Source organism: Typha latifolia, chromosome 2 (assembly GCF_019914945.1).
Source record: "Typha latifolia isolate L0001 chromosome 2, TyphaL0001v2, whole genome shotgun sequence".
Classification (NCBI taxonomy): domain Eukaryota; kingdom Viridiplantae; phylum Streptophyta; class Magnoliopsida; order Poales; family Typhaceae; genus Typha; species Typha latifolia.
In genome coordinates, this window is record NC_133087.1 from 3,065,682 (window position 1) to 3,093,503 (window position 27,822).

The 27,822-nt window shown below is 38.8% G+C and overlaps 6 protein-coding genes across 16 annotated transcripts; 1 reads left to right on the forward strand and 5 right to left on the reverse strand.

Annotated features, from left to right (window-relative positions):
* Window positions 1–253: 253 nt before the first annotated feature.
* LOC140780894 (protein ALTERED PHOSPHATE STARVATION RESPONSE 1) lies at window positions 254–7,078 on the reverse strand. Its single transcript, XM_073126599.1, has 4 exons — window positions 5,866–7,078; window positions 5,458–5,633; window positions 2,694–2,917; window positions 254–1,205 (listed from the first exon to the last, which is right to left on the reverse strand). Exons 1-4 carry the CDS (start codon window positions 6,887–6,889, stop codon window positions 407–409), a joined length of 2,223 nt encoding a protein of 740 aa, XP_072982700.1. The 5' UTR covers window positions 6,890–7,078; the 3' UTR covers window positions 254–406.
* Window positions 7,079–7,982: 904 nt separating this feature from the next.
* LOC140782848 (uncharacterized) lies at window positions 7,983–12,187 on the reverse strand. Of its 11 annotated transcripts, none has more exons than XM_073129676.1 (4): window positions 10,222–12,187; window positions 9,109–9,212; window positions 8,797–8,910; window positions 7,983–8,719 (listed from the first exon to the last, which is right to left on the reverse strand). In XM_073129676.1, exon 1 carries the CDS (start codon window positions 11,921–11,923, stop codon window positions 10,283–10,285), a length of 1,641 nt encoding a protein of 546 aa, XP_072985777.1. In that variant the 5' UTR covers window positions 11,924–12,187; the 3' UTR covers window positions 7,983–8,719; window positions 8,797–8,910; window positions 9,109–9,212; window positions 10,222–10,282. The 11 variants fall into 11 exon arrangements, with proteins under 11 accessions (XP_072985777.1, XP_072985776.1, XP_072985779.1 ...); XM_073129675.1 differs by having other exon boundaries at window positions 8,797–8,922; XM_073129678.1 differs by lacking the exon at window positions 9,109–9,212.
* A 733-nt stretch (window positions 12,188–12,920) lies between these two features.
* On the reverse strand, window positions 12,921–14,977 carry LOC140781372 (zinc finger protein JACKDAW-like). Its single transcript, XM_073127321.1, has 2 exons — window positions 14,556–14,977; window positions 12,921–14,264 (listed from the first exon to the last, which is right to left on the reverse strand). The coding sequence occupies exons 1-2, from the start codon at window positions 14,975–14,977 to the stop codon at window positions 13,298–13,300; spliced, it is 1,389 nt and encodes a 462-aa protein (XP_072983422.1). The 3' UTR covers window positions 12,921–13,297.
* Window positions 14,978–17,457: 2,480 nt separating this feature from the next.
* LOC140781511 (uncharacterized) lies at window positions 17,458–21,860 on the forward strand. The gene is made up of 8 exons (XM_073127513.1): window positions 17,458–17,502; window positions 18,877–19,463; window positions 19,555–19,635; window positions 19,784–19,900; window positions 20,152–20,217; window positions 20,685–20,750; window positions 20,928–20,987; window positions 21,534–21,860. The coding sequence occupies exons 2-8, from the start codon at window positions 18,921–18,923 to the stop codon at window positions 21,699–21,701; spliced, it is 1,101 nt and encodes a 366-aa protein (XP_072983614.1). The 5' UTR covers window positions 17,458–17,502; window positions 18,877–18,920; the 3' UTR covers window positions 21,702–21,860.
* A 448-nt stretch (window positions 21,861–22,308) lies between these two features.
* On the reverse strand, window positions 22,309–22,821 carry LOC140781373 (uncharacterized). The gene has a single exon (XM_073127322.1). The coding sequence runs from the start codon at window positions 22,819–22,821 to the stop codon at window positions 22,309–22,311; it is 513 nt and encodes a 170-aa protein (XP_072983423.1).
* Window positions 22,822–23,265: 444 nt separating this feature from the next.
* On the reverse strand, window positions 23,266–27,412 carry LOC140781510 (glucan endo-1,3-beta-glucosidase 14-like). Its single transcript, XM_073127512.1, has 3 exons — window positions 26,854–27,412; window positions 24,976–26,009; window positions 23,266–23,613 (listed from the first exon to the last, which is right to left on the reverse strand). The coding sequence occupies exons 1-3, from the start codon at window positions 26,921–26,923 to the stop codon at window positions 23,527–23,529; spliced, it is 1,191 nt and encodes a 396-aa protein (XP_072983613.1). The 5' UTR covers window positions 26,924–27,412; the 3' UTR covers window positions 23,266–23,526.
* Between the last annotated feature and the right edge of the window lie 410 nt (window positions 27,413–27,822).

The following is a 27,822-nucleotide window of genomic DNA, read 5'->3' on the forward strand; positions in this document are numbered from 1 at the left end:
AAAATCTCGATATATACGTGTATGGACGTTTGTATGCATATAATGCATGCAGGTACGTACGTGCGCTTGTATGTTTGTTTCAATATATATACGTGCATGGATGCATTTGTATGTATAACAATGACTGGAATAATATGCCAATCCCATGCAACGTTCGAGTCAACGTGCTTCATATCTGTAGTTAGCAAAAATTTTATAAAAAAAGAGTGGAGAGAAAGAGACGATCAGGTAACGTCAAATTTTCCTTAAAAGATTAAAAACAAACAGTACCTAGCATTGAGATGGATAATTTAAAGGTATAATCCGAAAACTACAGCAGAACCAAACAAACAAGAAAGAACATTATAAGAATTTCAAAGAAAGATTCTGGAGCAAACTAGATCCCTGTACATTTTAAGTTCTTCAGCTAGTTAGCCACTGGTTCCCGCGCCATAGAGACCAACTTCAACTTAGAGTACATGTCAGAACAAGCTTGAGAAAAGTCAGAAAGAGCTCTAAAGAGCTCTGGCAAGTGTGTCTTGAGACTTGTTAGTGATTTTTCTCTGACTTGCTTGCATAGATTGTTGTGGGTTTCAACCTCGTCATCGAGCCGGCTCTTCAAAGACTCTACCATAAACTTCCTCTCTGTCACAGGGTCTTTCTGATTTGTTCCTTCACTGACTTCAAGCTCAGCCTCAGATGATGCTGCCTTCCGTTGAGAATACTTCTGATACCAGTCTTCAAAAGCCCGAGACCTCCGCATGTATTCCTTCTGTGCTTCCTCACATTTTTCTTTCTGTTTCATCTCATCCTGTTGAAGCGCTAAAATTGATTTTAGGACTGCTGAAAAGCTAACAATAGCACTCTTGGCAAGCTCATCTGGGAGCTTCGCAAGATGATCATGCCAGGCAAGCAGGAGGCCTTGAATAGGAGGTTGTTGTGTCCTTGGAGGAGATGATACTTTTTCCTTCAAGCTGCTTTCAATGGGGATAAGATTCAGCTTCAACCAACTATTGAGAGCTTGCATGTACTCTCTTTGATGACCGATAAGTTTAAGAAACTGTAATTGCCACTCATTTACAATATTGCACAGCTGAATTGTACGGCTGTGATGATGTTGACTTGTCTCTATGGAAGAATTTGACATGTCAAGGGCCTTGAGGTTTAATACAATCTTCAGCTGACCTTCATGATGTAAATACATGGTTTCCCACATCTTGGCCATCCTGAAACACAAAAAAAAAACAATGTAAGTACCTGAACTGAATTGAAACATCTGCAGATTTTTTTTATCATGATAAAGAGGCCATTATTCTTAATAAATGGTTGCTTTGCCACTAAAGAAATATCTGGGAGATAAACAATTTCCTTAATCAGATTTGCCTGATTAGACCAGCATATATAGACAACTAGCATAATCGTGAGAAGAAGGAATTAGGGATGAGCAAAGAAGGAATAAACAATTATTAGAAGCCCACAGGACATTTCATATTCTCAACTTCTTCCGTGGAGGAAATTGATGGACAGCTTCCCGTTCCAAGTTGCCTAGTTTCATCCTCTAAAATAGATAGATACTAATTAGGGATGAGAAAAGAAGGAAAGAACAATGACTAGAAGACAGCAGGTCATTTGGTATTGTCAACTTAATTCCTTCGCAGGAGAAAATTGAAATACATCCTGTCATTCCAAGTTGCATAGTTTCATCCTCTAATATAGCATGAGCAGGCTGTAGCTCTAATCAAATAAAGTCAAAATAAATATGATGACCAGTTGCATATCTTCTCTTATCCTCAAGTGCAAGAGCAAATACCAAGGCATTAATTTCAGCAATTGGGTTTGCTATACAAATAACTTTGTTCTACTTGGCACTTTTCTTGGGCAACAGAAAGTTCTCTTAAACCAAATGCTATTATGTTTATCCCATGTCGAATTGTATCTTTACCTCCTTGACTCTAAAAGGATATCTGCTGCATCGTGTAGATCTCTACTGGGGATATCAAACATCCGGCAAAATTTTGCAGCTTGTTTTCACCACAAAATTCTTAGTTATTCCGTACCTTTTTCAATAAACTCAGCACCTCACACATCCACCTCATTATCCTCATTCAAGGAGATTCAAGTTTTGCCTATACTGAATTCTAAGTTCCCAACATTCAGATCCATACAGCATTGCCAAGCCTTACAACCATAATATATAACTTCCTTTGCTTAAGGAGCTCACTACGATCACATGACGTGTTATAGGAACTTCCCCACTCGAACCATCCTGTTCTAATTTTATATGCAATACCATATTTCCCCTTTTTGTACTAATCCTTTGTAACGCAGTACTCCCTCTAATGTGTTTCTTATCTATCAAGCATTAATTCTCTCCATCTCCATGTCTTCATATAACAATGAATTGCACACTCAGACTTCATTAGAAGTTTAGAACTATTCTTTCGGAAACCCTACATTCTAAGTCTCTTGTATGCTTCCAACTTGGTGTTTAAAATTTAAAAGATCTAGAGAAGAAATGGGTTGATGTATAATAAGGGGATAACTATGTGAGTAATGAGAGGAGTATGGACGGATAGGGGGTAGGGGGAGAGAGAGAGAGAGAGAGAGAGAGAGAGAATCATTTAACAATGAATTCAAAACTTCACAAAGAAGCTAAAGCCTAAATCACATCTTAAATAAGCAAATGGAGCAGACAGGAAGTTAACTATGCGTACCCATCAACAAGTTCCATGAGTCTTGGGTACAGCTGATTATCACGAAGATGCTGAATTTCTGACACTGTTGAATCCATGGACTGCATATCTACTATGTATCTTGTGTGCAGATGACTAACGGCTGCTTTAGTTTTTTCCAGAGCTTCAGTACTAGCACCACTTCTCTTTTGCTTATTCAATAAAGTAACCTTCCTTTGATACTCAATTTTCATAAGCTCACCTGCCTGCCATTAATGATGTACATAAACACATAGGGAGAATAATAAGCTCAACTGCAAATATTTGTAATGTCAAAGAATTGCCAGTCAGAAGGTCCCCTAATGTAAGCAAAGTAGATCTTGCTAGATATTGGTTACACAGCATACGATCATAGACCATTTCAAAACATTATTGCAAAACATTCCCATATCAGAATGAATGCAAGGTGTCCATGATATCCTTGTATCAATCAATACAAAGAATTATGGGAAATCACTCCTTAAAGTCTTAAACCACTAAAATCAAATGAAAAAGGGGAGCAGAAGGTCTGAATTCCGGGTAAAACTTGGAAAAGAGAATTTGCCCCACTTCTATCAAAAACTTGATCTAGAATTGCATTTTCCAATCAAGGATAATGTTATCTAGGGAGAGGTTTGTTGTCATGCAAAGATGTCCCGAGGAACATGCATGCCACTAATTATCAAATTGACATAAAAGCTGATATATATATATATATATGCACATTATTAGCATATATGACATATGACCATTTAGACACTGCTCATGTTACAGTGCCAAACACATCAAACTGACCCCAAGTTCAAAAAGCTACAATCACAGCGGGGGAAATGTTATGCCTACAATCTCCTAAGAAAACATGAACCACTCCATGCTTTCCTGTTGACAGAGTAGCTTATCATGCTTGACTATAATATAATTCTGTGAAGCACGAATACTTTGTTTGCCTCTCCAAACTGATATCCGATACGGCACCGATGCGTATCGGATACGGCCGGAGGAGTATTCGAATTATAAAAATTAATTTTAATTTTTCGATACGGCTCTAATACGGCAGGATACGGCTCCAATACAGGAGGATACGGTAGGATACGACTTCGATACGACAGGATACAGCTCCGATATGGCAGGATACGGCTCTGATACGGCGGGATACGGCTCCGATACAACTCCAATACATTTCTTGATCATTCAATCCTTTTTTTTTCCTTTGTGTGCTAAAATATGATATAAAACATATACTTTATATGTATATACAATTGTCTAATCCTTCATGATACTTTAAAGCTTTATTTATTTGATAATGAATTAAACATATAACTTAAAGCCTATTTAAAGATCCAAAACAGTTGTAGACTAATAGTTGAATTAGGTCTCAATGTTTCACTAATATTTTAAGTTTTATATCAGTTTCTATTACAATATTATTCTAAAGTTTTAGGCATGTAGATATTAAATATATAGCTTTCTTTTGTTTTATCTTATCATTTATGGGATAATCATTCTTTACCATATGTTATATTGGTTGACAACAAATTAAATATATATTATTTATTTATTTACTTATTTATTTATTGGCGTATCCATGCTGTATATGTATCCTACCCGTATTGTATCCTACTTTTAAAAATTTATCGTATCCATATCTCCGTATCCCGTATCCGTATATATGCTTCACAAATATGATTTAATTAACTTATCTCCTATGGTAGAATAACCAAGAACACTTTTGTTACTTTGATTGTCAAATGTAGTGAAGATATCCTATTGGCTTATGAACTTTTAAAAAAGAAGTTTCCCAACTTTATTATTACAAAATGGAGAAGTTCAAGATTTGTGATGGCAATAGGTACATTATATTTTCCTACCCATTAATTGGTCACCTAATACATTTCCTCTAAATCTCAGGTGAATTTTGGGTCATTAGGACTATTTTTGGTTGCAGTGTTTAGCGAATTAGGGCTACTCTTCAAATATGAAGTCATTTAGGATAGAACATTCCAATGAAAGGAAAGAACATTTTAAAGCACTTGTTCTTACCTTTATTAGAAAGACAATTGAAGATGTGCAACCATAGAAAGTCAACTATGTTAATATCAGACAACAGTCAGAAATAGTCAATATCATATCAGAGGTCCACTGTGTAGGCAAATCAGTTCCAAGAATGTTGCCTAATAGACAGGTTTTCCTCATCCTAAATATTCAAGAAGCTTGGTACCTTTGCTGTAATCAACTCAGCATTGAACACTGTATAGCTTATTTTCAATCTCATGGAGTATCTGAATCATATTTCACAAAATCTATCCACAAATTTTAACTACCCTTGTAAATTGTTATGACACTTTCCATACCAAAACATTTTGGAATTTCAGATAATTTTGGATCATTTGGAAAAATCTATTATCATGATTACCTATCTTGACGAGTTGAACTTTCATAAGTATATTCATCCTTTCTAGCAGATTAACACTAACACTTACAGCACAATCAGAGTTAGTACTGTCTTAGGCATATAAGTTTTGGTTCTTTAGCAACTATCGGTCTCATCCTGAATACGTTGTTATTAGTGAACCAAGAGTACCACCAGACAAAATTGATGGCAGTTCAGTATCTGGGTCTCAGAATTTGTCAGCAGGAAGTCCTTCACGAGAAAATAGACAAATAAATAATCTACTCATCTCTACCATCCTTGAGCTGGCATAATGAATGAATAAGGAAAGATAGAATTAGATGAAATTCATGAAATCATATAGAATGTAAAATTTACCTTTACTTCATCATAGAGTTTCTTCTCCCATGCTAACATCTTATCTAACACTGTGGCAAGTGTTTCCCACTCATCATTATCAAAATCATCCTTCCCATCATCACAATTAGGTATGCCTTTAAATGACTTATTCCAAGTAATGACTTTCATGACTCTTGCAGAATGGTCAATATGCCCTGTACAAAAATGTTGTACAAGTATAGTAGAAGGAAATTTAGCTAACATGATGATGAACTAGAAAAAAAAATTCCAAATGCAGCCACAATCTCCAAGTCAATATCAAGTCTTGGTTCAAAACAAGATCCTCATAATTTCCACCATAACTTCTGACTCTATTCTAGTGGCACATAAATTAAAATAGAGATAGACCAGTAGCAACACTAGCACTTAAAAAGAAGCTTCCTCTACCTCTATTATCAGCAAAGTTAGAGTGATAATGCATCCGATTCGCCTCCAGCATCTTCAAAACCTCGTGAGAACTCTCTGACGCCTTGAGGAAATGCTCATCGAGATCCGTAAGCACCTGTGACAGATTAACACTAGGCGCTTCCGCCGCCACCATCTTGCTTCTCTTCACATCCATCGGTGGCGCAGAGGCCGCATGCTGGTGATGGACAACGCCGCTGTCCTGCTTCTGCTTCCTCCCCGGGGGCTTCGGCGGCAGCGGATGGAGATGACCCAACCCCGCATTCTCCGGAGTCTTGGGCTCGTCACTATCCCCTTCCCCGCCGTTTGCCACGGGCGGCGGAGGCGGTGGCGATCTGGTGACATTCTCCTCATCAAGCTCGTCTCTTTCCGGCCGGATCTCCTCGGCAGAGAGCGACGGCCCCGCAATAGTCTCATCCATGGAAAAGAAGTAATCCCATGTGTCCATACTCTTCGAGTCAGGCATCGGCGGTGGCGGTGGAGTCGGAAGAGAAGGTGCCTCCGGCCGCCGCCTCCGCCGGCGTCGGCGGTCGTCGAGGTGGTTTTCCTCAGCCTCTTCCTCCCCCTCCTCCTCCTCTTCTCGGATGGAGGCGTTCGAGGGCGGGGGAATGGACTTTGAGGGGAAGACAGTCGGCGGTAGGTCAGGCATGCTAATGGATCGCTGGATCTTAGGCGAAGGCGAGAAGTCCGGGAGAGGAGGAGGAGGAGGAGGGAGTGAATCGATAGGAGGAGGATGGACAACAGCGGCGGAGGAAGGGTTTCCGACAGCAGAGGAGGGGTTTCCGGCTGCTTCCCCTCCTGTGGCGGAGGAAGAGTTGATGGGGTGCGCCTCGCCTTGGGCGAACTCGGCGAGGGCGGCGCCGGTGTTCTTGAGTGAAACAGCATAAGCAGAGTGCGCAGCGGCGAAGGCGTTGCGGGAAGACACCGCCGACTTCATCCATTGCCGGCGCTCTTTGCACCTCGCCACCGATTCCTCGTTGTCGATCCTCGACTGGGCGCAACCCATCGGTAGGGTTACCGGGCGGTGCGCCGAGGGTAGGGTATGACCGTTGTAGTAGTAGCAGTAAGGAAGTGGGATTTGCTCAGCGAGTATCTATATCTACTCCCGAGAAAAGGCGAGAGAGAGAGAGAGAGAGAGAGAGAGAGAGAGAGAGAGAGGAGACAGAGGGGGTCTGAGAGCAGCGCGTGCTTGTCCTTTGAGTTTGCCGCCTCGCTTAAGAGAACAAAAAAAATTAAAAAATAGTATATTGCACTGTGACCCCCAACATTCTCGATATGACTGTTGAAGGCCCTTGGGTTAGTAAGAACATTTCAAACTGAAAGCTTTCATTAGTTTTGGGCCTCCATCGATTCGTCGGTCTTCTCTCCTCTCAGAATTGGGTCGAACAGGGGAGGAATTAGGATTAGTTGGACTTGGGTTGGGCTTATGCCTTATGCCTTATGCCCATGAGATGACTCATGAGATTAGATCTGGATTCATTAGAGAGGAGATTAAGAAGGGCTTAATTCGCTAAGCCCGTGGATTAACTCGACACCAAATCTGGCCCGACAGACTTGGGCCTGCTCTTATAACTTATGACTCACGAGTCCATAGACTAAATAAATACTGGACAAAAGACTAACAATTAGGCAAGGCAGCCTGCCTCCGGAACTACAAATAAGCTCACTATCACGCCGACCTAATACAAAGTTTCAAATTGTTGCACCGAATCAATCCTCTAAGCCAACCCACTTCAGAGATCTACCTGGATTAATTTTATTTTTTTCCAGTGCCCGCCTGGAATCTACATCACAAGCTCCTGTTGAATGGTATGGCAGAATACTATTTGGAAGAACTAGGAAGAGAATCTAATCATGGAACACGCACAATTCTTTTCTTCTTATTCTTTCTGAGAAATAACATAAAATATTTGAAGATCTAAAAATATCACAACCTCAACCAGGGCACTAGAATGCAAAACAAGCGCAGAAATTAAATAAAAAAATCACATCTGTGGGGGCAATCTCATTACACTACCGAAGTAAATAATAAAACCATAATAGTTTTGAGCACTACTGATGGCCATTACAGTTTTAGTAAATGAAACTGAACTGCACAATGTTGAAAACCTGATGAAGGTCAATTAATTAACTGACTACATCAAAAAACAATCATCTCTCTCTGTGTACAGCATCATGGGAAAACAATGAAAAAGAGTGAGGAACCTCAAAAGGAAGGTCTGCAAAACATGAAAAATTTCTGTCCTGATAAATCTAAAGTACAACAAAGTAGTAAACATAATTCACTTAACTTACATCACTAATGTGTTTGTAACCAGTAACATGATATAATCGCTTTATGTTAATCATCTGCAGTCAAGATTGGCAAGGACTCAAGTCATATTTAAATTATGAGATCTCTGGTTTACTCTTCCTAGTCTTATAATCTGTCCTGAGAGATTCTGTGTTCTTGTACAAAAACTTATTAGTAAAATAACTTTGCTTTTCTTGTCCAAGAAAACTTTTATTTTGGCAAGCCACAGGCTGTTTTTGGGGCTGGCGCATATGAAAGATTGTTATCAGGAACCTCCGAGGAATGGGCATAGCTGTCTACCATCTCCTCCATGAGGCTATGCTGGTATCAGAATCAGATGGGACATGTTCAAACCAACGACATCCTAGCATCTTCTGGCAACTAGGGGCTGGGGCCCATGAAGAAGATATAATTTTCTTGTAAATAAATGGCAAAATTGTACATCTTATGAGTTTTGCCGAGGGCACAGGACATCTTCTGAAGGGCTTCAAACTTTTCATTATTTGTCATCATAAAAACATTCTTGGCCAGAAGTGGCTCCACCTGCATCAAATAATGTCATCATCTATTGAGAAATGGAACCTAATGTTTTAAAAGGATGTTACAATTATTGTACATACCTGTGGATAAAATACCTGCAAATTAACAACATATCACCCCCTGCTTGAGCAGAAGCTTTTCAGGCCATATATCAACACCTAACTGAACAGCTTAATAGCTTGGTGAGATAAAATCTGCAAATATAACTAATTAAGAGAAATGCATGAGTTAACTATTAAGAGAAATGCTTAATAACTTGGTGTGATAATTTTAATGAAAGGAGAGAGATAAAGAATTATTTTGTTCAGCATGTTCTGAGACTAAGAAATAAAGTTAACTATGAACTGCAATCATATATCAGTGTGCCCGAAAAAAAAAAATCAAAGTCAAACCTCAAATGACACTTCAATTCAGAGAATGTAGCTGTTACATTTCTGTGGGAGAAGATGATACAATTTTTTTGCATCCAGTCGTCCACCAACCGCATATTGTATGACTATAGAAAAAAGAACCAAGGATGAACAAACAACAAAGTGCAAATAGATTACTTATGAGGATACAAGAGAACTTGCAGAACTTCAGTTCCAGTAACAAGATAGGTTTTGCTTATATGACAGGTGATTTTTGTACTCCACATCTCCACTAGGGAAAACCAAAAAGTGCATCAAACCGATCTAGCAAAATTAAATCTGAGAAATATAGGCACATTTGATTTATGGGCACATGATTATGATAGTACAAAAGGGTAGTCTGAAAACAACTTCGAATGTGTACTTCTGATGCCGAGTAATCTCACTGCATTTTTCATATATGTAGGATAAGATAAAACCATTGCAAGAAAATAAAGGCAACAAAACAGATCTATTAAAGAACCATGGACCCAATGATTGCTAAGTAAGATGGCACTCTACCATAGTCTAGAACAGTTGAAGAACAAATAATTTTGATTTAAGATGTCACCCTCCATGAACTTGCGCACCATTCAAGGCAATCAAAGATCTTACAATCGTAAGGAAGGTCTGAAACCACCATGGCACCTGACATTGCAGCCACCATGACTTCGTTTTAATACAATGCTTGCAGTCATAATTGAGTTTGAGCTAATCTGTACATCTAATACAACCATAAAGTCAACGAGTTCTTTTGATGGACATACAATTAGTAACATAAAATACTAAAAGTTACCACATGTTGGAAGCACCACCATAATATGCTGCATGGAAGAAATTAATACAGGAAAATAAGTTATGAAATACTCTCAATACCAATGTATTGAACAAAAGGGATATTCCGCTTCTAACTTTGTTCTGCCTGATATATCCCTCTATATGACAAGAACCAACGATAAAATGAAATCACATGCATACATTAGCAAGAACAAGCTAGGGTCGTTCTACAAGCATAAATTATAATGAAAAAACCAGAGAAGAAAAGAAAGCCATAAAAGCTGTAAAATAGTAGTAACTGAAACAGTTTCCAGGACATTAGCGAGGACAGGATGTTACCTTAGGAAGCAAGTCTTCTTTAGTGGTCATCACATAAATATTCAACTTATCGAGGACTATTCTAAGTAAGCATTCTGTCCAAAATATAAGATACTTTGTATATCTCTGGACTCTGACAATAACCCACCTCACAAAAAGCCTTGATCAACCTATTGAATATGACAATATCTAGGACAAAACCCTGTCTCTGCATCCATTCCAGCAGACAGAGTAATTCCCAAATTTTACCACCCCTAACCAACCCACAAGTTACATGTGCAAGAAGATTTGGTGAGAATCCATCCTCCAGGGATCGGTAAAAGACACCAAGAGCCCCCAAAAATCTTCCATCTCTGCAGAGACAATCAATAACAATTCTATAGGTGGTTTTATTTGGGGCAATATTCTCGTTGTTCATTTTACAACAAAGGAGATAAACCTCATTTGCCTTTCGTGCCAAATAAAAGTACTGAATTAAGGTATTATAAGTCACCAGATTTGCAACAAAATCCCTGCTGCTAAAGACATATTTTGCTAGTTGAAGCTTCCCAACATTGCAGAGACTCTGGACAACAATACTGAATGTCCAGCTATTCGGGACTATGCCCTTCTTGAACATGTCAGGGAAAAGCTTAAAAGCAGACAACCATCTCCCAACATCACAAAGCCTGCTCATCACAGTATTGTAATTGACAACATTAGTATTCCAATCAAACTCCGCACTCCTCTCCAACAGGCATTTTGCCTGCCAGGCCTTCGAGCCACGGCAAAGACAATCAAGAAGGATATTCAAAGTCACAGCATTGGGACAAACTCCATTCAGTATCATTTCATCTAACAGCACAAAACTTCTATCAGCTTTCCCTGACTTACAGAGTCCGTTCATGTAAATGCTATATGTTATTGTATCAGGCTTCCAGCCCTTAACGCTGCTAGCTTCCAAAAGGTTATCAACCTCATAGAAAAAACCAATCTTGCAAAAGGCTTCAATTAAGACATTGTACGTCACTGTACTCGGTGGGCATCCAACCGCCTCCATAGTATCCACCAACCTCTTAGCCTCTTCAATCCGTCTATCGCTGCAGTAAGCATGTACAATCGGAGTGTATGTGTGGGCATTGGGCCAGCATCCATCCTCAAGCATCTGATCCAAAACACCCAATGCCTCCTCCACCCGCCCAGCCCAGCACAGCCCCGTGATCAGCGTAGAGTAGGTAACCACGTCCGGAGTGCACCCGCACCTCACCATCCATCGAACGACCTCATACGCTGAATCAAATTCCCTCAAGTAGCAAGAGTACAATTTCACCAATACCGTGTAGGCCGCAATGTCCGGGGCCATCCCAGCGACGGCCATCTCCTTAAAAACCGACACGGCATCCCCTGGACGGTTCGCTATAACGAGCGCATCCACCACTGTGGTGTAGCACGCGACGTCGGGGCTGCAACCGAAGTCCTTCATTTCGTCGAACAGGTGGAGGACACGGTCGGCGTCGCCAGCAGAGGCTAACTCCGACATCAAGCGGTTGTACTCGAAAGGATTGGGCCAACGAGGCCTCGCGGCGATGTCCGGCGAAGGGAAAAGGGGCTTCTTGGAGAAGTGCTTGGCGATTTCGGAGAAGCGGAGGACAAGTGGGTCGTTGCATAGGTCTGGTCTCGAAGTGTTTGATAAAAAGCGGCGGAGAGTGGAGTGAAGGAGGATTGGGGTTCTTCGGATGGGCATAAGAGAGGAGATAGATGGGAGTTAGGGGGGAGTCGGGGAGGTAGCCGAGAGGGGTGTAGGGTTTTGAGGTTGGAGAATGGCGGAAAAGAATCCATAGGTTCTTGGAGATGGAGATGGTTCTGAAGAAGAGGCGGAGAGGAAGGAAGAGGACATCAGCACATTTCCATTTCGCAGCCGGTGGAAGATGGAGAGGAAGAGGCGTCCATCCGGCACAGGGTAAGCGACGACGGCTTCGATAGCCGCTTATTTGTCGGACTTCGAAAGAGTTCCAAGTGCGAAAATGTGTATATATTTTCTATTTCAAGTATTTGCTATTACTTAAATAAATAATTTCACTTGGTACAAATTGACTCTTATAATAAACTACTATTAAAATTAACAAAAAAAATTCCTCTATATTAACAAAAATAAGCGCATATAAGGTTAAAATAAACTCAAGTACAAATCAGTGATTATTTATAGATGAAAAACTTATTGAAAATTTAAAAAAATAAAAATTTATGAGGTTTTAATAGTTTAGAATATGTGTATTAAACAAATATTATACAATGTATGTATAAATCGGTAATAATTCAGGGGTCTAAGTATTAAAAACTTTCAAAAAAAATTTAATTTTCTTTTATATATTTCTTAATTATTTTCTTTGTAGGTAAATGCATTTAAAAATCACGTTATCTGCTCAACTTAATTATATATCACTAAAGCTCCGAACCTATTGATTCGATTGCAACTATAAATATGGTTAATAGTGACAATTAAATAGTTTAAATACCCTTTTTTTTTAATTGAATATAGATTGAGAGTAAGACATCAAGATATTTGGCTACACAAAACAAAGGTTTATAGAGGTAAAATGATTTTTATTCAAATTATTTACATTTTTTTAGGGGGATAAAAAGGCTCCTGCATCGTGATTGAGTTCTTTCTGTATGTCCATAATATAATTTTCAATGCGGAAAAAAGATTTTGAAAATAAACATCAGAATTACTGAATCTGTATCCGGATAATATAAGTCCATTTGAATATTATATCTGAAGAAAAAAAACTCCATATTATCCAACCCAGTTAACAGTACTCCAATCTAACATACATATAGCAAATGCCATAGCAAAAAAAGATACAATTCTCCGCAAGGTCTTTTATTTTTAGTTTAAATAAAAGGGCAAAAAGTCCAAATTATTAAACCATCACTCATGATGGGAGTCAAACAAAATAAGCATGCAGACCTGATTACCTCCACAAGTACTAGATAAACATAAATTCAAGTTTAATTTGGTATAAGCCGAATTAGTCCTTCGGCCTCAGAGCTTTTTTAGCTCCTTTTATTGCATGTTTCAAATAGTTAAAAGAGCTTGATCAACTTAGCACTGACTTCAGAAGAAACCATCAAAAAAGCACAGCGAGTCGTCAAACTGATCCATCTCCAGCTGCTGAAACCCGGACTCACCTCCTCCAAACCCCTGGAAGTTGCTCGTCTTCCCAAACAAGCCATCACCTCCCCATGCGTTGCCCGAGCCCGACCCACCCATCCCTTCCATTCCCATGCTTGCTTGCTGGTCTTGGTAGTTAATCATACCTCCATTGTTGCCATTCATGTTACTGTCTCCAAGTAGTGGAGTTGAGGTTGGTACCAAGAGACTGGGATCTGGTGTAGGAGCCAGCGGCGGCACTTCGAGATCGTTGGCGAATGAAGAGGACGGGCAGTAAGTGTTGGCGTTGGCGTCGGCGTTGGCGTCGGCGTCGGCGTTGGCGTTGGCGTCGGCGTTGGCGTTGGCGTCGGCGTCGGCGTTGGCGTTGGCGTCGGCGTCGGCGTTGGCGTTGGCGTTGGCGTTGGCGTTGGCGTTGGCGTTGGCGTTGGCGTTGGCGTTGGCGTTGGCGTTGGCGTTGGCGTTGGCGTTGGCGTTGGCGTTGGCGTTGGCGTTGGCGTTGGCGTTGGCGTTGGCGTTGGCGTTGGCGTTGACGTTGACGTTGGCGTTGGCGTTGGCGTTGACGTTGGCATTGACGTTGGCGTTGACGTTGGCGTTGCTGGTGTTGGGCATCTCCAGTAGTTCCATTAGACTCTTGCACATTCTAGCCAAGCCTTCCGGCTCATCAGGCAGCGTGTCGAAATTGAAGAGAAAAGCTAGAGCTGATTCCTCTTGAGACTGCACTGGTTGATGGCCTATGGATGTTGAGGACATTGGCAGATCCTGAAGTGTTGGAAGAGTCATTCCATTATTCATGGCAATATTATTCGCCGTTGGTAAGCTGCTCTCGCCGGCGATCATCGGAGCCGGCGGCTGAGTTTTCTTCCATGTGAACACTCCGCAGAAGGAACGATGAGTAATGTAGGTATTTTTCCTGCGTTCGAACTTGATTATGACAAGAGTAATATGCAATGTTTTTCGTTAACAAAAAGTAAAGAAAAAAAAAAGCACAACTTTCTACTTCCAGCTGCTTGAGTAGATGAAGTACACCTAACATAAATCTTATAAGTGATGATTAATGCTGCATATTGTTGGAATATAAAATTCTATCAGACATAGCTATTGTTTGAAACATAAAACTTCCAACCATTTATATTAATGTCGCTGTCTATTAACACATATCATGGTACGTACATGAAGAAATTAATTAAGGAGCAATGCTCACCGAGAGAACACCATGCCGCAGTCGCACTTGTGAATATGGGAGTTGCAAACCTTAATGTGCGCCTTCCAGTCCAACTCCACGGCGTACTTCTTCAAGCACCGGTCGCACTGCCACTTCTTCTCGCCATGCTTGCGGCCGTAGTGCTTCTTGATCCCGGTGATGTCGCCAAGGGCACGAGCCGGGTCGTTGTAGACGCAGCTTGGCTCCGGGCAGATGTACGCCCGTTTGTATGCCCGCCTCTCGCCGAGCGGATCGACATCACCATTACTTAGTGGTTGGTGGCTGCGCATGTGTAGCTTTAGATTCTGTTCACGTATGAAGCTCTTGTTGCAGTGTTCGCAGACATAACGGTCCGTCGCCAGTAGAGACCTCGGCGACAATGCGATCACCTTCGCAGTTGGATCTATTTTTCGCAACATCATATGTACATATATATATATATATATATATAGAGAGAGAGAGAGAGAGAGAGAGAGAGAGAGAGAGAGAGAGAGAGAGAGAGAGAGAGAGAGAGATAGTTCGATGGGCACTATTTGTATACGAAACTAGAGTGAAATAGAACCTAGTTAGTTTATAAGATCATAATAAGTAACCTGGATTCCCTGGACGTTTTGTTCTTCTCTTTGCATGCTGCTTTTGTTGGTTTTGAAGAGTAGTAGAGTTCATACTTGGAGCCGGGGCTTCTCTTGACATTCTCTGTAAATAAAACAGCTAAGATAAATGGTACACTTGTTGTTGACATTGGTAAGAACATAGAGTTGTTATTGAGAAGAACAAAGTTTTATTAAAAAAAAATTGAAGAACAAAGCTAAGATAAATGGTAGATTGATGCAATTACGATTAGAGAAAATAATAAATAGAAATAATTGATTGAGTAGAAATTATTCTGAACTCAAGGTCATGACCGCACAGTGTTACATAATAATCTTTAAATAGGAGAATTCACAATGGATTAGTATATGTGGACCATTATCTACTATTTTTGACAGAAATTTTTTGATAGTGGTATCTACTTAAATAGAAGAAGTTAAACCACATTTTCTAATAGACTAATTAAATGTTATATCCTTTGGATATTTAGTAATGTTTCTTGAGCTTCTATCTATTTATTTCATCAAGAGTGATGTACTTCCCAAAAATAGAAGTACTTAACTAGCAACTAATTAACATTAGATCTAGCATACTAACAACAACCATTTACAAAGCATCCTTCTTATGAGATATATAATTGGTTTATTCTACTTCGTAATAGTAGATGTCATGCTTTTATATGCTTGCTAGCTACTGAAAGCTAAACATACATAGCGGGATCTAAGACCACCCGAGCTCGTATTTAGCCCTTTTATAATCTTATATAATCTTAATGGCATGGTCATTAAAATGATCAAGAATAATTTATCAATTATTGAAATAAAGCATGACATCAAACTCTTCTTTCACATGAGACGTTCTTAGATAAGAAGAATAATTTTATCCTACATATGTGAATAAGTAATTTATTATTTACAAACGAAATCCAAGACACTCATATTATAGTCCTCTAATTCTGAATCTTTAAAAATCAATATTAACAATCTCAACAAGAAATAGAAGTGAAAGGAGATTAAACCAAAATTATAATGTTGTGAGTTGCACTTGAAGGATTGTTATAGGATGATATGCACATGCTTTTAGTTAATTACATGAGACTCTTGATGTTATCACTTAGATTGCATGTAGATTGGCAAACTACAGGCCTTAAACAAGATAGCAAATTTCTAATGAGATTAGTGTATAAAAAAATATTCAAACCTATTTATATTATGTAAATCAGTAGATAGATAAAAATCTATAGATCTAGGTCTAGGCAAATTATTTTTTCCAAACTCTATTAATTAAATCATGATCGGATCATGTGATCAATATAACGAAAGATCACTCATTTGATTGCGATTGTAAATATAGCGTGATAAATAAATTTTGCAGAACAAATGAGAAAAAAATGTGAATATGAAACCAGTAATAATCAAAGATACCTGCCAAAATACTATGTAGCGCCTTCGAGCTAGAGATTTTTGTTGTTATATTGATCACAAGAGCATCGCCCTTCTTGCTAACTCGGAGGCTTTGAAGGAATGAAATATGAAACTCGTTTTTCGGGGAAGCAAGGTCTGAGTGTCGGTTTTATATAAATCCTAAGCAATTTAAGGAAAGTTCTTCTATGTTGTATATCTTTTCTTTTTATTATAGATACAGTGACTTGTCTCGCGCTCCTACATCATTATCTTGTAGGATACTACTATTAGATACGGACAGACCATTAAGATATACTACGCGGTAATTCATGTATATATTATGTAGTATTTTTAATTAAATAATGAACCAATGTGTGTGACATAATTAGTATTTTTTTTCCCTCCATTTGTTTTAGAGTCTAGAGTAGCCAACCATGCATCACAAAGTAGCATGATTTTAGCAAAAAGAATCCCTCTTCTAAATTCCTAACTCATTTTTCACAATAGAGCAACTCAATAGGAATTATTCCTACTACCATCATCAATGAAGTAATTAAATACATTCACCTCACCCCCTCCCCACCCCCTCCCTTCCCAAGTTCTCATCACTACAATTCAATTATTACCTTTAAAATTTATCTCTATCATCCCTCCTTTTATTTTATTTTTTCTCCCCGTTGCCACAACAGTAATCAATTCTATGCTTAGAATTGCCGGAAGGTAGAAATTCTACACCGTACGACATTGAATATGAAACGGAGTCGGGTAGTTTTGGTGGAGCTCCGATAGCTAATCCGGATTTCTCGGCCGGCTCGTGCCTCCGAAAAGAAGGAGGGGCAAATCAGTCAATTCCATTGCCTCTTTCTCTGTACGTACCGTACTCGCACCATCGCTCTTTTCTCGGCTTCTCGTGCTCGAAGGAGACAAAGCCGCCTTTTCCCATCTCGCCCGTCGTAAGAAGAAGACATCTCTCCATCTTCCAATCTCTCGTTTTGATTCTTGAAATATTTTACGCAATCAATTTATCTCTTTTTGTTGCTAATATTTTGCATTTAGTATCCTTTGTTTCAATTATGGAAGTCATGGACTCACTCACTCATATATTCGGGTAATTTTGGTCCTTTTTTTCTGGTACAGATTGAGTTAGGTATTGTAATGCCATTTCATGGAGTACTACCTAGATAGGAACATTTTGGAATAGTACACTTCGAGCCATTGCTGAAACGTGGATGTGCTAGGGATTGCTTTCACTGATATACCGCGATGAACTTATTGGTTTTTTATGTGCTTTTTGATGTGGATCAAATATAGTCGTTTGTTAAGTATTCATTTCTTTTTTCTCCCTGTTTAATTTGATGATTAGTGCACGTAAAGATTCACCATTGGTATGCTATTTCCAGTCTTATGCTGTCATTCTGTAAGAAACAAGCCAAAGAAAAAAAAAATACTAGTGTGTTATAACTCCTATTAGATTTTTTTCTTGGCGATAATCTAGATAGTTTAGGATTTTAAATTCTTTGAGAGGATCTACATGCCCTTATCTACTTGTAATATTATAGCTACATAGAATTTCTCCGAATCCAAAACGAAATATCCTTTTTTTTCTTTGAAATCTACCGCTAATTTAATGCATTATGGGAATTTCAAAAACAGATCCTTTATATTGCTCTGTCATATCTGCCCTTGGAAGTTTCATATCACATAAAAGCTATTGAAGAATAGTTTGTTACAGGAATCTATCTTCCTGTTCTGCCTAACTGCATTTTGGATATAATTTAATTACAGTACAGGGTATACTTTTTAGCATTTTGCTTGATGATCCCAGTGAGAACATTCAACATATTCTGTACATGTCTTCAACTGTCTGTTTAGAGACAGTATTGGCATTTCAGAACTAGGGATCGATGTAGACCATATAACTCATAATAATTAAGAGGCCCAAAGTGACCTTGATTTCTGAAGTTTAGGAAAGACCCAGAAATTTCCTTTACGTCTGAAACTTGGAAAATTTACATATATCTAGTGCCAAAATGTAATAGGAGCAACAAGGACAGTAGAGACCCCAACTGTGCCTAACTTGCTGTATTCAGGGCTTGTAAATTTCTCCTCCTCAGGTTCTTCAGCTAAGTTGATGTTGGTACATGACAACTTGATATTACTGTTGATATATCCATTGGATTGCAAGCATTGTGAGCTTAAAACTTTATTTGGTATTACTGTTTCTAATTTTATAATTGAGAAAATAACCATCAAATTATAGATGTCCTTATTTTCAATAATATATCAGCAAAATTCTCCAAACTTTTGAGTTATTCTTTCTAACCCAGGAAATGCAGATCACGTGATTATCAGTGCTTCAAAACATTCTTCCATGGATACTTCCTCTGAAACAAGTAGTAGCAGCAAGGGGCCTCGTATGCCAAAGCAATTAAATGAGATTTGTAATTTGCAGAAACTTCAGGATCAATATAGAGAGACACCAGTAAATCTTGTCTGTGCCCTGCGAAATGGAAAGTCTGTTACTCAACATGATTTATCACCTCAGAACTGTCGCCTTCAACTTTGTGGCAAACATGTTAATGCTGTGCCTACTAGTACTATGTCGAGTGCAAGACCACTGCATAATGTTGCTCTTGCTGATAGACCTGGGGTTAATCTAACTATCACTAACTTGGATGCTGAAAAGGGGTTCTATAATTTTCAGATGAACAATCAGTTAGACAAATCTAATTTGTTTCCAAATCCTTTAGGAGAACTGTTGAACCACTCATCCAGTACTGACATCAGTGCCTCCTGGGCAAATGCCCTTGTCCCTGTACAGAGTAGTAACAATACAGAAATTGCAAGTAGTTTCCAAATGACCTTACATCATGTAGAAAAGAACAAACTTATTGAAGCTTATACAGCTCCAGCGGTATGGCTGCTTACATCATTGTACATTACTTCATCAAGTAGGTCATACTTGGTGCCCACAGTCTTGATCTTGAAATTCTCTGAATATACAGGCTGGATATATAATGTCAGTTACTGAAGCAGAATCATCAACAAGCATGTCTAATGATGGTGTAAATGAAATTCTGCCAGAGGTGATTCATTAGTTGTTGCATATTTATGTAAACCCATGTAATGTAAGACTTAAATTGACTTAATTTTACTCCTGAAACCATCTGTGTTGAAGAAAATTTTTGTGCTAAGTTGCTGCTTTATGACCCTATCATTTCTTTCACTCAACAGAATCATGCCTTGACCAAAAGAAAGTCAGGTGAAGATATCTTTAACCCAGCCAAAACTATTTCAAAAGTAATGGTTTGCTCTGAAGAAGGAAGAATCCAAAGTTGTGCAAGAAAAAGGGTAAATATGCCTATGCTCAAGATTTATGTTGTAGTACAGTTTTACAAAGTTGGCCTATCATAGCTAAATTAAATTCTTTCATTTCAGTTTTTCTAGTTAAGATGTTGAGGATGCATTTTGCGAATGAGAGTATGCACATTGTTATTTGATCAGTTCTTATATTCTAATGTCTTTGATCATTTTGAGTTAACTTTATCAACAGGTACTGACTTTCCATTCTCTTATCCTTCTCCTTAATCTACTGGTTGCAGCTCAGCCGAGCGAGGATTTCTGAGGGAATTAAAGCACTTCAAAGCAGCTTGCAATGTCCAGAGAAGGTAGATACATGCTCTACTAAATCTTTCATGTTTATTGTTTGTTCTGGAAAAGCATCCAACATGACACTAAAGCTTTGGATACCACATCTGTCCTTTGAAAGTGCAGGCACAGTAGTGTTGAATATTGCTTCTTTAAAGGAACATGATTTTAGGATCATTGTATATTGAGTTGATTGTTTTCTTTGCAGGGTGAAGTGCTCCAAAGTGCACCTCATTTTAATTTTTGCTTGTAGTTTCTCTTCTCATGCGAGAACTCAGGAATCACAGTATCATATAGCACTATCAAATATCTTGCTTAATGTTTGCTGGTCTGAGAGGACCTTATGTAGGTCATTGATAAGATTATTCCTGTAAAGTTTTGCTTACACGTGAGAGCTAGCACTGTATGAGGAGAAAAATATGTATTATCACTTTGTAGGTACATCTTGCTTTTCTTGCTTACTGTGTTGTGGCATACGTTCATGTAGAGTAACAAAGAAGCTGTCTTGGATGAGGTAATCGACTACATCAAGTTTTTGAAACTTAAGCTCAAAGTAAGTTATGTTTCACCAGCAATTCTTGTAGTTTTCTATTTGCGAGTACAAAAGAGCACCTTGCTCGAAATATTATCTACAGTGCATAGCATTGCTAAGTGCATACCTATTAAAATTGGTATGTCAGATTTAACGCTATTGGATTTGAAACTTGTTTTTATCTTGATCAAATTTCAGGCCCTGAGTCAGAACCGCTTAATTGATGAAGCTAATGGTTATCCCTTTGTTCATTTTGAGGTAACATAGCATTATGTTTTCATTATTCTTTCAAACGTAGGAAGGAAATCAATTTTATAGATGGTTAATTTACCTTGTACTCGCAGCGGTTATATGGAATGGCTGAATGATGTGCTGTATTTATTCAAAAAGTGCTCTTTATATTTGGAATTTAATGCAAACTGTAATATTCTTCAGATATATATGCAAAATTGACATCTGATAGGGCTTTAACATGAATAGAAAAACAAAAAACAAAGTCCTACATACATGGGTTTGCAATTTCGCATTACTATCTATAAGAACTACTCTTCACTTAAACAACCAAAATAGTACATCTTTATTTGGCTTACTGTGCTACTTTCATGTTGACTTTGAGGTACGAGACTGCACCATTTAAGAAATGTTTCTTTTATTATCTGCTCCTCTCTTAATTACATAATGTAAACTCGAGTGAAACTCATGCGAGTTGCAAATGACTTTTTGTTGCCAATCCCTTTGGGATACATCTTGTAGGTTATGGTAAATTAAGTGCGTAAACCTGATATATATGTATACTCTTTTCAGGGTTATGGACACTATTTGCTCCATCCGCAGATGTCTGATGAACCGCTTGAAGAAATGATGGGCCAACTGATGGATTCAAATATGCAGGCTGCAAATGAGCTGTTTGAGAGCAAGGGACTGGCTATCTTGCCCATGGAATTGGCATACTCTCTTCTCCTTACCAATTAAATTTTACTTCCGGTACTCCATGCCACTCGGCTGGCTAATTTGATTTGTAAACAACCTACTTTAGCGAGTTTTTTTAAATTCAAGTTGGACATCAGCAAAACCCAGCAAGATAAAAGAGTTATACAAATTCATCAGGATGGTGAATTGGATGTTTTCAAACTGTTGCCGTATCTTAGACTGATCGAACTTACAAGTATTGGTGTGTAAAAAACCAGGTAGCACGACGATGTTTTGATTAGAATTTCCGATGTTTAGATTCCTGCAGCATTCATTCTGTTCTCTTATAGATACTTCCATATATGAGGTGCTCTTTTGCTCAATGGAGAATAAAGGAGAATATGTTGTTAACTTTTTTTTCCTTTGTAAAAATGGGAAAATAAAAACGGAGTTATAATTAGTTAAATAAATAAGATTTACGAGTTACATATACTTGAAAAAGATCTCCAAATAAATCAAAGGTTATTTCTTTTCTTCCACATCCCAGCTATGAAATTATAAATTCACCCGCGATATTAGAACGCAAACCCACCACGATTTTGACGTTGACCAACAAGAACGTAAATCTAGTTTGACATATATGATGGTCAACTCCAAGGTCCCCATATAGCTAATAAGTCGCCCTACACTTGTACCTAATCCTGCAGGCCCTCCCAATTTGCATAACGTACTTGTGCCTTGGCCTGGTAAGAAACAAAGGCAGACGAAGTAATGCCTCACAAACACAGCTCCTGTCTACCTGCCTGACCCATCTGCAACAGTCCCTATACGAGCGTGGTTGCAACGCAAATCCATCTTGATCGTGATGGTGACCACCTCTGCGATGATGACCATGATGACTGTGCTCATGCTCATGCTCATGCTCATCCTCATCTTCATCCTCATCATTATCATCATCAACATCACTATCCTCATCGTTATCGTTGTCGTCCTGTAAGGTCACATTCACCGCGGCCGTAGAGGTCCTAGATAATGGTGGTAAGATTGCGCACGCTTGGTTTGCCAGTGAAAACTGGGTGAGGCAATAGGCAGTGCTGGTTTGTGCATGGACTGCAGTATGCAGGAGAAGAGGGGATAAGAGAAAGATGACGAGAGCCAGCGAATGGGGTGTTGCTCTATCCATAGCTTGAGTTGGAAAAGAGGTAGTTGTGATGATGTTTGCAACTTTATGTTCATTCTTGTGCTATTTATTGATACAGAGCTTAGTAGGAATGGCGTCGTCTGGTGTTCATCCGCATGCTCTTTGTGCCGAGAGGTGATAGACTTGCCAATAGTTAGAATTTAGGTAACTCATGCTTGAAGAATGAGACCAAGATCATGCTCTTTAGATGGTTTTCATCTCAAGGGGTAGGTGAGAAGTTAGTAGGATCGATTATAAAGAATAATATGAGTATTAACTCCTTTGTTTCTAATACAAGTCCCTAGCTACCTTTTAGTTGCCTGGGACAATTTGGAACAATCCGGTTTGTAAGCAGACATATTTTGTTTAGTCCTTTCAAGCTGCATTTGCTTCTAGGTAGGAAGACAGGTCTTGGGTGCCACTACATCAGTAGACACTTCACAGGCATTATAAACCAATAGAAATCGATCTCTTGTATTCAATTATTAGTGTAAGAAAACCCATATACAAGAAGGTATTATCCAAATTTGTATAAACATTCCTTTATGACAAGATGCATCAAAGAATCAGTGGTTCTGTGTATAACTTCCGGTATGAAAGCACCTAATTATGAATCGCTACTGCACAAATGGTGACGACAGAGCTTGAGAACAGATAGAGCAAATAATAGCCTTCGTTGTGCAGAAGACATGGCACAGAGTTGGCAGATCAAGTTGCCAAAGCTAGAAAAAGGGCAATAGCACAGGATATGAGAGTTGCAGTGTAAGGCATAAACCAACCATGAGCTCGAATAAGCTGCAACAGATCAACAGTAAGAAAGAGTGAGTCTAAGATTCTTCTCAGAAAAGAAAGGAAGAAAGAAAGAAAGAAAGAGTTAGTCTGAGTTGACAGGATACTGCTATACAAAGATACAAAAGAAGATACAGACTGAAATTTTCCATGCGAAACTCATCCAAGTAACAGTGACATGATAACTAAAAGAATGAGTAACTGACATATTTTTTTCAACTCTGCTGAAAACTGCATTATTTGTGTTCTTGGTCACTGGTAGTTTTATCAGTGCATTAGAATACTCATTATTCCAAAAATCTGATTTTTTTTGTTTAAAAAACAGGGTACCATGAAAACAGGACTGAATTGTGAAACCCTATAAACCATCTCACAAGTGTCCAAATGGGTCTTCGCACTAGAAGGTAGGACTATGTCTCCATCCATTTATTCTTGATCCTTACTATTTTCTTCTATAGAACAGCAAAAAGGTAATAGGGTCTAGTCCTTCAAATTCGTAACCCTTTAGTTCCACCATCTTGTAGGACACCTGTTCTCATCTTTAGTCACTTAGAAGAATAAGGAAGGCTTGTTCTCAAATTGTGTTAGCCTAAGTATAGAAGGTACGTATGCCGACTCTAATTTATACTTGGATTAATTAGTAGATCAAGAAACAACAACTAAAGGAAAATTCATTTAGCTTTCCTGACAGATCTTATTCACTCCATAGTGAACCCACTTGATTCCAAATGAAACATTGTTTATTTCCTAACAGCAGTGTTAAGTAACTTAAGTTGGTTCATCCTCTTTCCTTCCTCAATAAACTCATTTGGTTCAACTCAACATTTGAGATTTATAGGTAGGTGCCTGCGGCAAACTCACACTAGATTTAAAGGAAAAAGATTTGTCACTTTGATCAGCTTGTTTATTCTAGCTACCAGTTACCTTTTGCAACATGTAAGAGAAGGTATCTACAGCGTAGTAACAAAGTTCTAGAACTTTATCAAGCACACAAGTAAGCAAATTAAAAGATGTTGATCAATAAGAAATTGACAATTTTCCAAACCAACACAATATTATGATGATAATTGTTAAATGCCATGATGAGAAAAAAATGGATACTTATGTCCAGAGTTCATCGATCTACTTCCTTGAGAGAATGAGACACTGATAGTATTGTAGCAGAGTTAAAAAGGCTAATTTCATTATTTCAATACTGCGCAACAAAAAGAACATAACTTATATGCCCATTAAGTTATCTAATTGTAATTGTTTCACAAATAAAGGGTGATTAGAAATCCAAGTTTCAGGTGCAGCAAGAATATGTGTTCAAGAAACTACAATTTTCTGCTAAATAATATAAATAATGGTGAGAAGGAATTCAAATACCTTCAAGGAAAACATAGATGCAGATGAAGACTGTAGGCCTCTGAAACCAATATCATATGAAATGCTCCCATCAGCCTTGAACAGTCCAAAGTGCCTCTCAGACGTTGGCCCAGGCTTCAAATTCTCATTAAACAAGGCAAAGATATATGCCTTAACCGGAATCTTTGGTCGGAGTGGGGTCCCCTTCTTCCTTAAAAGTCGCTTACGAAGGTTGTAATTGTAAGTTCTTGCATTCTGTAATGTCGCACCTGCTTCATCTTGATCTCCACCGGAAGCCCAACCTGTCTCTGAAACTCGGACCTCCATCTTCGCATAGCCAGCAGCTTCTAAGGCTGTGTAAGCTGCATCAACTTGAGCATCAAACATGTTATCATAATGCAGATTGGTTTTTGCATCATATATTCCAGCGTTTGACTGAAAGAGAGCATATTTTATGTCGATATGCTCCGGGTCACTTTTGTAAGCCAAAAATGGATATGCATTGATATAGAAGGGAGTGCCAGTATGTGAAAATAGATCCAAAATTGGCTTCAGATTGACCAGGACGTCTTCTTTAAAAGTGCATGATGATGGAGGATAAGAATTGGCAAAAACAGCCTCTGAATGAGGTGTCGACACTTCAATAATGTTATCCAATTGGAGAATCTTGGTGGCATTATATACATTCTTAATAGCACCGAACAGAGCTTCTGCTAAATCCTGATCTGCCCCTCCCAGTACTTCATTCCCTACAGCAATCCCCCGGATATGTGTTTCAGGTAGAAATGGCTGCACATTTTCCTTAAGCCAGTCCACTGCCCGGTCTTCATTTACGCTCATATCTTTCACATATTCATTAGGAATTGCGACAACCAGTTCGAGCCCAGAACCTTTAAATGCATTAAGAACGCTATGATCTGCATCAAAGATTTTGACATTCTTTATTTTAGCTAATTTCAGAAGTTTGACCACACTTTCAGGAGGAGGAATGTTGTCAGCTATCCTGCCGTAGTTTATCCCATACGTTCCAACGAATGCCTGAACTGTCACAGTGTCTGTGCAACAGAGAGAAATCATATTCCATCCATATCTGAGAAGTTTATCTATATTTAATTCTAGCAAGATGTATCATAAACTTCAACAAAACTTCATCAGCGCATCGACAATTACTTGGAAAAAAAAAACATAATGCTAGCCTACTAGTCGGCATAATATCAGAAAGAAAAGAGGAGAATCAGATGGCAGATAGGTTCTAACAAATGAAAAAGAAAACTATACATAAAACACCGCAATTCATAAGTTTCTTAATAGTTGCAATCGGACATAGTGGCAGCCATACAAGTCTCCTTCAAACACTTTAGATAAGATACATATAGATAATTGATTATTGTCGTGGTTAACTAAATTATTCACAAAATAGAACACAAAAAATGATTCTTAATATATTTAACAATAAGCATAGAAAAGGATTAGAAATGACATACAACTGACTCTTCCAAGTAAGAAGGCGTTAGGATTAGCCAGATAATGCAAAACTTTGACTATTGTGTTGGATGCAGCCGGTTGAGGAGCCAGGAAAGAATATATCATCCATGGCAAGCGGTTAAAGAAGAGAAGAAAGGAAGGATAGAAGAAGCAGAAAGTCAAGCAGCAACTAAGACATTCAAGATATGACCTTTTCAGAGTTGTGATCAAATTTAAGAGAAAGATATAAATTGTTCGCCAAATTACTCAAGCTTTCAAGTCAATTGCTGATCCCAATATGTTATGTAACATCGCTTTATAGGTTAAAATGTCTATTTCCTAATTAAAGGCGTAAGCTTTCAGGTCAATTCGTTATCTAATAATAAAAATTCAACTAAGAAGATATGGATTCTTAGTCAGGTAGGATTCTCATACCATGAAAGGGAAGTGCGAGGAGGCAGAAGGAGAGGAGGAGGAACCGAGTCCTGACGCAGGGATGAAGCATCTTCTTCTTCTTCTTCTTCTTCTTCTTCTTCTTCTTCTTCTTCTTCTTCTATTACCGGCGTTGGAGGAGGAGGAAGAGAGAGTGGGGGATGAGAAGAAAAAGAAGACGACGAAGAAGAAGAAGTATGGAACGAGAGGATTCCAAGTCCATCAACCTTGGGTAATACAGTGGTGGGGAGAAGTATTGCTTGCTTCGAATTCTAAACCTCAGGAGAAAGGAAACCCAATAAATTCTAAACCCCCAAACCACCTCCAAGTTCAAGAGAGGTGGCGAGGAGGACGAAGAGAGAGAATGGAATCGATTCCTCCCTCGTTGCTTGGAGAAGCGAACAAGGCACCGGGGTGCCCCAGTCACCGGGGCAACCTCTTCGTCGTGCATCGGACAGTTTCCTCCACTTCCATCTCTCTCTCTCTCTCTCTCTCTCTCTCTCTCTCTCTCTCGTCCTCCCTTTGACTTCCTTCTTTTTCTACCTTCAGTCAGAGCTAGAGCAATGGTGGCTCTGTGTATATCATATGCATTTTACACCCAACTTTAGTGGTAATTGATTACTTTCCATATAGAACCTTCTATTTTAGAGAATTTTTGATACAAGGCCTTTTATTCGACGAGAATGAGGGGTTAAATTTAACGGAATCTATAATTTATTCAAAAGACAGGGTCCTACGTGCTAATTTTTCTAGTAATTAAAAAAGCAGGCGACGCCTGTGGCAAGGAAAGAAGCACCAAGATGGAGAGGAGAGAGAAGAAAAGCTGACCACGGACCAACCGCGGCCCCCACAGAATCATCTCCAGCTCATCTATGGGCCCGGCCCAAAAGCTCGACGTTAGGCTCCAATACCTTGGCCCTGTTTCGTTGGTTGGAGTAAGGGGTTATCCGTGATAAACTCTCATTTGTTTTC